This window comes from Bos grunniens, chromosome 19 (genome assembly GCF_055505025.1).
Source record: "Bos grunniens cultivar Pamir isolate PY7600 chromosome 19, Bosgru_T2T1.0, whole genome shotgun sequence".
In the NCBI taxonomy this organism is placed as follows: Eukaryota; Metazoa; Chordata; class Mammalia; order Artiodactyla; family Bovidae; genus Bos; species Bos grunniens.
In genome coordinates this window covers 49051916-49061078 of record NC_141183.1, presented here as the reverse complement: position 1 = coordinate 49061078, position 9163 = coordinate 49051916, and the positions used below count along the sequence as shown (strand labels likewise).

The following is a 9163-nucleotide window of genomic DNA, read 5'->3' as shown; positions in this document are numbered from 1 at the left end:
AGAGCCGAGATTTCAAGGAGCCAGAGAACCCAGGAGTCCTCAGCCCAGCCCTGTTCCTGTTGCTGGTCGGCACCCAGAACGATGAGGGTCAGCCTGGCCACCCTGGCCTTCCTCCTCACTCTTGCCGTCCTGCACTCGGAGGCCAATGAAGGTGAGCCTGCTACTCCCACTGCTCTGAACAAAGAGAATACAGGGGCTGGAGACAGAAGGTGGGGGTGGGCAGGGTGTGGGGCTGCAGTGAGGAGCTGTGGGTGGTCTGGAAAACATGGTCTGGGGTTCCTGCAAAACAGTGTCTTTCCCAAGGGTGTCTCCCCATATCCGGTCGGGGCTCACTTCTGCCTCCCCTGGGGTGGGGAAAACCTGCCTCTGAAAACAGCCTTCCTGGCCTTTGGTCCCCAGCCTCGAGAAGCTGACCCAGAGCCCTGCAGGTGTCTGCTCAGCTGCCTCCATACAGGAGCAGAATCTGGGTGAGAGGAACCCACAAAGGATCACGCTCTCTTCACGGTTTAGATGAGGGGTTGACTGTATTTGAATGGTTGCCAGCATTGAAAACTGGAAACGTTAAAAATCCCTATTGCCCATTTCTTTCACAAATATGGAAGACCAAGCAGACACGAGCCCGAGTTTCCACAAGCTCACCTCCAAATGAGACTGAGGTGGAGGTGATGTCCCTTTAGATAAGGGGCGCTGCCCAGGCCTCAGGGTCCCCACTGCCTGCCACACCCAGCTGTGGTCTGCGTGGTCTCGGGGGACTTTGAGCCTGAGACACGCGGGTCAGCTTCCGTCCTCTCCTTGCAAGAACTGTCCAGTGTGTACACAGCACAGAGCCGTGTACGAGCTTTCAGTAAATACCTGTGCTACAGGAAGAGGAGGCAGGGCTAAACCCCAGTGTCCTGACCCCCAGCTCACTGCCCTCAACAGGCCTGCTTGCCTCACTGCGGGGGGCTGGAGCCAGGGGAGAAGGCGGCACAGAGGGACCTGGGAGGAGGCTTCCCAGGAAACAACTCTCCTGAGCTGAATTTCTTTTTTTTTTTTTAACTTTTATTTTTGTATTGGGGTATAGATGATTCACAATGTTGTCAGTTTCAGGTGAACAGGGAAGGGACTCAATCATACATATACACGCATCCATTCTCCCCCAAACTCTTCTCCCATCCACGTAACATTGAACAGAGTTCCCTGTGCTCTACAGTAAGTCATTATTGGTTATCCATTTTAAATATAGCTGTGTGTACATGTCCATCTCAAACTCTCTAAGTCTCCCTTCCCTCATCCTTCCCTCCTGGCAACCACAAGTTCATTCTCTAAGTCTGTGAGTCTCTGTTTTATAAGTTCATTTGTATCATTTATTTTTAGACTCTGAGTATAAGGGATGTCATAGGATATTCCTCCTCTGTGTGACTTACTTCTTAGTATGTTGCTGTTGTTGCTGTTCAGTCGCCCAGTCGTGTCCAGCTCTTTGTGACCCCAAGGACTGCAGCACGCCAGGCCTCCCTGCCCCTCACCATCTCCCAGAGTTTTCTCAGTATGGCAATCTCTAAATCCATACACGTTGCTGCAAATGGTATCATTTCATTATTTTTAAAGGCTTAGTAATATTCCACTGTATATATGTACACATGTATGTATATATGTATACATGTATGTATGTATATATGTACACATGTACCACATCTTCTTTACCCATTCCTCTATCAATAGACATTTAGATTGCTTCCAAGTTTTGGCTATTGTAAACAGGTCTCTTGAGCTGAATTTCAACTGAAATCAGAGACCAAACAATACTCCACACTAGGGCTGTCATCTGACATTCTGCTAGTTCGATGGATGATGGCTATTTTCCAATTTTGACTGTGAAATTTTGACTGCGAAAGAGCTTTTCACTGCTTTCCAATAATTTCAGTTATTGTCATATGACCTCTCATCTGCAAACCAGATCAATGATAACTTCTCAAAGGGTGGTTTTGAGGAAGGGAGATGAGTCACATCGGGAACTAAGCCAGGCACCAGGCCTGTAGTAGAGTCTCAGGGCACATCTTCCTGGACTGATGAGGGGGTTGAGTTGAAAGTTGAAAGTTAAGTTGCTCAGTCGTGTCCAACTCTTTGCGACCCTGTGGACTGTAGCCCACCAGATTCCTCTGGCCATGGGATTCTCCAGGCAAGAATACTGGAGTGGGTTGCCATTTCCTTCTCGGGTTACCTCCCGATAAACACAACGGAAATGGAAAATACCGGAAGTTGAAAATGCATATAATGCACCTAACCTCCCAGACACCATAGCTTAGCCTCGCCTATCTCAAAGGTGCTCAGAACTCACCTTAGCCGACAGTCAGGGAACATCATCCAACATAGGCCTATTTTATGATGGAATGCTGTCTAACACAGGTCATGTTTTTGAACACTGTACTGAAAATGACCCACAGAATGGTTGTCTGGGTCCAGACTGGTGGTAAGTGCGTCAGTGTTGACCCCAATGATCCCATGCCTGACCCAGAGTTGCAGCTGCTCTGCACAACATCTCAGGAGAGGATCTATCCCGTATATACATAAAAAGCCGACTTTGTGCCACTTGCTCGGGCAACACGCTGGAATGCACTGGGAGCAGAAGCAGATCATCTCTCCCCGGGAGCCTGGGTCTGGAAGCTCTGCTCTGGTCAGCCTGTGACCTTCTGTGCCTTGTTTAGTTTTCCGGACCCACAGCTTCCTCTCTGTTCCATGGGGGTAATAAGGCCTTTACTGCACAAAACAATCATCGGTATAAAAATCAATTTGCACAAGGCTATTGCCGCAAGGCTATTATTTGCCATTTCAAGGACAAAGGAAAGGGTGGGTGTCCTGCCTGGAGTCACACAGCTTTCAGGAAAAAAAAAAAACAAGGACAAGTTGAACTTTCCTGCCTCCTAGCCAAAGCCCTGCTCCTCTGAGCCGAGCAAACGTCCGCTTCTAGCAGCAACCCCGCCCCTACCTGTGAGAGAGGGTCCTCTCAGACGCAGGGAACAGTCCCGCCCTGCTGTGGCCCACCCTGGACGTCCACTAGCATTTTCAAGTGGGAATTCTTCTCAGCATTTCTCAGGACAGTATATGTTTTTTCTAAATTCCAAATCCCAAGAAAAGTCAGTTGAGCAATTGGGGAAAACGGGCAAAAGTATTCTAATTCTGTTGATGGAATAAAGCTTAACATTCAACAGAGAGATGTCACTGACTTAAAGGAATTTGCTGACATCAGGCATGAAAGCAGGAAACACTGGCACGTGGAGTTAAGGTTAAGATCAGCACGTGGGGGGATGTGGGCTGGAGCACAAACGGGAGAAGTGGTCTTGATCCAGCTTCTTGAGACCATTGCCCTGTTACACATGGCAGTTCACAGCTCTGTCTGCTGCTAAGAAATGCTGCTGCTGCTGCTAAGTCGCTTCAGTCGTGTCCGACTCTGTGTGACCCCATAGAAGGCAGTCCACCAGGATCCCCCATCCCTGGGATTCTCCAGGCAAGAACACTGGAGTAGGTTGCCATTTCCTTCTCCAATGCATGAAAGTGAAAAAATAAAGTGAAGTCGCTCAGTCGTATCCGACTCCTAGCGACCCCCTGGACTGCAGCCTACCAGGCTCCTCCATCCATGGAATTTTCCAGGCAAGAGTACTGGAGTGGGGTGCCATTGCCTTCTCCGAAGAAATGCTAGTAAGTTTGTAAAATTCATACACCTTCACAATCACTCAGCTGTATCTGACTCTTTGCGACCCCATGGACTGTAGCCCACAGGCTCCTCTGTCCATGGGGATTCTCCAGGCAAGAATATTGGGGTGGGTTACCATGCCCTCCTCCACGGGATTGTCCCAACCCAGGGATTGAACCCAGGTCTCCTGCATTGCACGCGGATTCTTTACCATCTGAGCCACCAGGGAAGCCCAATCACGTAAGAGGAAATACAAAGAGAAAATGCATAAATGTCACAGAATACTGGGACATGAAACCAAAAACATTTGCTAACATTTATATACAATCTAAATTAGCTAAAGCAGGGGACTTCCCCGGTGGTCCAGTGGTTAAGACTGCACACTTTCAATGAAAGGGACACAGGTTTGATCCCTGGTCCAGGAACTAAGATTCCACGTGTTGTGTGGGCAGAATGCAATATCAATTTGAATGAGAAAAACAAATTCAGGAGAAGCAGACCAGATATGTCCATCATTAAAATAGGAAATTAGCTCACGTGAAGGAAGCATTTAGTACTCAAACTCCAACTGAAAATGCATTTAGACATTCTTTCAACAGTTGGGCCAATCCAGAATGGAAAAAATGTTCTATGGAATTACTTGCTACAAAAGAAAGGTAAAGACTACAAGCAGTTTGCAATTGATGCTGCCTGTGTTTTAAATTTTTATTTTTGAATGAGAACTTTAAATATTTTAAATAGTTGTTGCACTTTTTTTGGTTTTTAAATGGTTTTCATTGGCCCTTTATTTTGTGTTAATGTTCCCATCTTTTCATGCTTTTTATTATCAACTGTCTTTAGCTGCTAGAGAACATTAAATGTGTTACTGAGTTTATAATCTTGTCACCATACATAGAAACATCCCTTATTGTTACTTTGAATTTATTTTTATAGAAAACCTTTTTTTGGGGAAAAAAAAAACCTTCATAGAAAAATGATTCACTGTTTACTGTGTAGTCACATTATTTTTAAAACATGAGAATAAAGTGTTATATATTAAAAAAATCACCTAACACAACACTAAATCAACTATACTTCAAAATAAAATAAAACCTTAAAATGAAAAAAAATTAATATGTAGTACAACCTAAAATGATTTTTATCTCATTTTTTAAAAATATGAATATAGAATAATTTATGATCTGAGAATTTCCAGGAATTCTGATTTCATATTCCTGAATCCTGAGGAAAACCAGAAATTTGAAACACTAGGACCACAGAGTCCCATCCCAGCCTTGGAGAGGGTCTGGGAGAAGAGGCTGGGAGGGGCTGGAGAGGCAGACGGAGGGAGGAAAGGACTTAGAGGAGGACAATTTAAGCGGGGATAGGGGGTGGTTGGGGGGGGCCGCAAGGGAGCCTCCCTCATTGTCCAGTAGTTAAGACTCTGTGCTGCCAATGCAGGGGCCGCTGGTTCTATCCCTGGTCAAGGAACCCAGGTCCCACATGCAGTGTGGCTTAGCCAAAAGATTTTTTAAAAGGCGGAGAGAGGAGGAAGAGCAGGCCGTTTCCTGCCAGGTGCTCCCATCTCCTGTCTCCCTCCCCTCCTCAGGGGCTGCGGGGAATGCAGATAGAGGTCTAAGCTTTCTCATGGAGAAGCTTCCAGCATCTTACAGTCCTCTATCTTGCAGAACCAGCTGGTAACATGAGAGTCTGCTGTTTCTCCTCGATAACAAGGAAAATCCCACTCTCTTTGGTGAAAAATTATGAAAGGACCAGTGACAAGTGCCCCCAGGAAGCGGTCATGTAAGTACAGCCCCCCCAACAATGGAAAGGGTGCAATCTCAAGAACCAGTAGGGCTGGGAGAGGGAAGGGGGGCGGGACTCTCTAGGAACAGTGACAAGAGCGGGGTGGGGTGGGGGTGACACAGGAGGCACTGCTGGTGGGGGTCGGGGGAGAGGCTGGAGTGGTGGGACGGACTCTTCTTTGCCTGCTGACTCTCCATTTTTCATTTTCTCCTTCTTGCTCCTCAGCTTCCAGACCAGAAGTGGGCGATCCATCTGCGCCAACCCAGGCCAGGCCTGGGTACAGAAGTACATCGAATACCTGGACCAAACGTCCAAGTGAGCTGGGAACAGTGGGACCTTCACAGTCGAGGGACCATGAGAAGAAGCCACAGAGCCACCTCCCCTCCCCAACTAGCTCCCTCACCCCAGATGGGCCCTGGGCGAGTCCTGGCCCGAATGAAAGCCCGTGCTCGCGTTTCCGTGCTCATGCTCTGATGGTCTGCGCTCTCCTGAAGCTTTGCCGTGAAGCTCCGCCTCCTGGGGCCAGAGGAGACTGTGGCCTCCGGACAGCATCTGTCGTCCCCTTGCCCGCGCTCAGGTCTTGAAATAAATCCGTGCTGCAGAAAGGGACTGGTGGCTTAAATTGGTTCTCCCACAGACAGCCTGGTCATTTCTTTGATTTTACAGACACTTCTATGGTATTTACTGCGTATCCGGGGCTTGTAAACATTTCAATAGGAGTAGATGTAAATAGTGGGATGATGGAGGCGTAGTTAGGACCAGGAGGAGGACGAACAGTAACCCCAGTCAGGGTGCTTAGACAAGGCGGACAGTGTGAATGCAGACGACCGTGGGGGGACCCTCTGTCTGCAAGTGCAGAGCTCAGGTGCACAGCAAACGCACCTGGTCACTCCCTCGTCCAAGTGGGCAGAGCGGCTCACCCTTCCTAGAAAGCTCTTCCCCAGGTCTCTGCCATTCAAAACATTTACTTCTCTGGGCCCTCCTCGACCGCCTGTAAATAGCGCCCCCTTGTGCTCACTCATCAAATCTGTGCTCTCCCCTCAAATCCGTGCTCCATCCACAATCCATGCACCCCAACGCTGAAGTCCTACAGTCTCTTTAGATGCCGCCTGACCCTTATCCTTGACACCTGGGGTAAAAGTGACCTTGGAAATGTGGCCATCCTCCTCGCCACCTCCTCAACTAAAGACAGAGGCAGGTACAGGGCAGTGCTCTGTGGGCGTGAGGAGGAAAGGGAGGCAGGCAGGAGGCGGAGGCTGATGCCAGTCTGGCCGTGTGTCACTGGACACAGACTGCAGAAGGGCCTCAGGGACACCAGTGTGGCCCAGCACACGCCTTCCAACTCAGTCCTTGGGGAAGGTTTGCCATGGCTGTCGGCCTCAACCCTAAACTCCTGGGCAGGAAGGATGCTCTTCGACCCCAGAGGTCAGAGGTCTCTGTCCATCCATGAGTTTAGTGGTGGGGAGCGGACGACCACCTACTGTCAGGGGCAAAGTCAGGAAAAGAGCACAGTCTGTCCTCGGAGCCCACGGCTGCCCTGGCCAAGGCCATTTCCTCACTGGACGGCCCCCTCCTCTTCCAAACTCCAGTCCTCAGCGCCCCTGTGCTCTTGGGCTCACACAAATCCCATCGGAAAACCAGTTCTCTGCACCTCCATCCACACTAAAATGGGATGGAAGCTCAAATCTCAAAGGCAAAGAGACTAGAATGAGTGAGGAGGTGGGGAGACCTGGGGTCTCCGGGAAGGACGGGCGGGAGTGCAGGGGCGAAGGGTAGGGAGGAGGTGGGCACGGCAGGGGCCACTGACGACCTCTGCAGAACAGGCTCTACAAGTGGCATACAGTGGCCGTTCACCCCCGCTGCCAGGCAGGTCGGCTCTCCTCCTGGGTTACTGGGGTGCTCGGGCCTGCGGGGAGCTGGGTGGATACCGAGCGTCCCCTGAATGTGGAGCTGTAACTACCGCGCCTGCGCTCCTTCTCTGAGCCCCCCCTCCTCAGGAATGGAACCTCCATCCTCCAAGCTGCTCAAGATGAAAACAGGAAGTCACCCTTGAAACACTCTCCCTGATCCATCCATCCAATCTATCAACAAATCCTGTCTATCAACAAATCCTGTCAACTCTCTCAAAATCTCTCTCAATTCCAGCCACTTTGGCTTCTCCACCAAACAGGAAGTCACCATCCTCAACCAAGCTCTCACCCGCCTGACCTCAGGATGTGCCTCAGAAGCGGGTGAGAGCTTGGCCGGTGCGCAGAATCCAACCAGGCACCCGGAGTCAAGGTGGAGCACGAGGAAGATCGCAGGCATTCAGAACTGAATTATGTGGGAAGAAATTGCTGCAGGGCGTCAGCTGTAACCTTAGAAGGAGATGCAAGATTCCACCCACACAGAGCACGGAGAATAAAAGAAGGATCTTAAGGGCTGGTGGATTGGCTTAAAGTGTCCTTAGTGCCAGAGGGGAGGGTAATGAATGTTCTGAAAGAGCTAAAGACAGGAGAAAAGTCTAGCATGGCCATTAGGAAAGTTTGCTACACCCTCATTGAAGGTGCTGGCTTTTGTCTACACAAGTCACACAGAAGGATCACTGGAGTGTCTAGTTAGAACCTAGATGACACCAATCGTTTTTTGTTTTGTTGTGTTGTGGTTTTCTTTCTTTCTTTTTTTTTCCCCCAGCAGTGCTGCACAGCATATAGCCCCCTGCAGTGGGAGCACAGAGTCAACTACTGGACTGCCAGGGAAGTCCCCAAAACCAACCCTTTTTAGATGCTCAATATCACCCATTATCAGAGAAATGCAAATCAAAACCACTATGAGGTACCATTTCACGCCAGTCAGAATGGCTGCGATCCAAAAGTCTACAAGTAATAAATGCTGGAGAGGATGTGGAGAAAAGGGAACCCTCTTACAGTGTTGGTGGGAATGCAAACTAGTACAGCCACTATGGAGAACAGTGTGGAGATTCCTTAAAAAACTGGAAATAGAACTGCCTTATGATCCAGCAATCCCACTGCTGGGCATACACACTGAGGAAACCAGAATTGAAAGAGACACGTGTACCCTTCGATGATAAACATCGAAGTACTGTTTATAATAGCCAGGACATGGAAGCAACCTAGATGTCCATCAGCAGATGAATGGATAAGAAAGCTATGGTACATATACACAATGGAGTATTACTCAGCCATTAAAAAGAATACATTTGAATCAATTCTAATGAGGTGGATGAAACTGGAGCCTATTATACAGAGTGAAGTGTTGGGGGCCAGAGTGAGGTACTCCGCCCGTGACAAAGGTCACGAGGAAGGAGGCTCGACATACGCAAAGGCGGGATCGAGCCTCAGGAGTCCCCCTGGAACTCCTCGAGCATCTACCCCCATAACCAGAGCCTGCCTACTTTACTACTTTGTGCTCTTACCTACACCTCTGACTTTATGGGGGGCTGTCCCCCATGACCTCTTTCGGAGAAGGAGTTAACCTAGAGATCCAGTTAATAATAATTCCTGGGCGTGATAAGACTGTTTTAACCTACAAACTCCTCTGAAGGTTCTCTAGCCTGCCTGACAGGCTTGTCCGGCCACATGTGATTGCTCACAGCCTCCCAACCGTGAGAGGCACGAGATGCTTTAAACCTTCTAAAAACAGGTTCCTTAGAAAAGTTAGAAAACTATTAGTATAAGTATAATGGGCTAATTAGAAATTGTGTTGGTG

General features: G+C 48.9%; 1 protein-coding gene across 1 annotated transcript; it reads left to right on the top strand.

The window, feature by feature from the left end:
• On the top strand, nt 1–6060 carry LOC147352586 (regakine-1). The gene is made up of 3 exons (XM_086360341.1): nt 1–151; nt 5338–5452; nt 5681–6060. Exons 1-3 carry the CDS (start codon nt 82–84, stop codon nt 5772–5774), a joined length of 279 nt encoding a protein of 92 aa, XP_086216467.1. The 5' UTR covers nt 1–81; the 3' UTR covers nt 5775–6060.
• The last annotated feature ends 3103 nt before the right edge of the window (nt 6061–9163 follow it).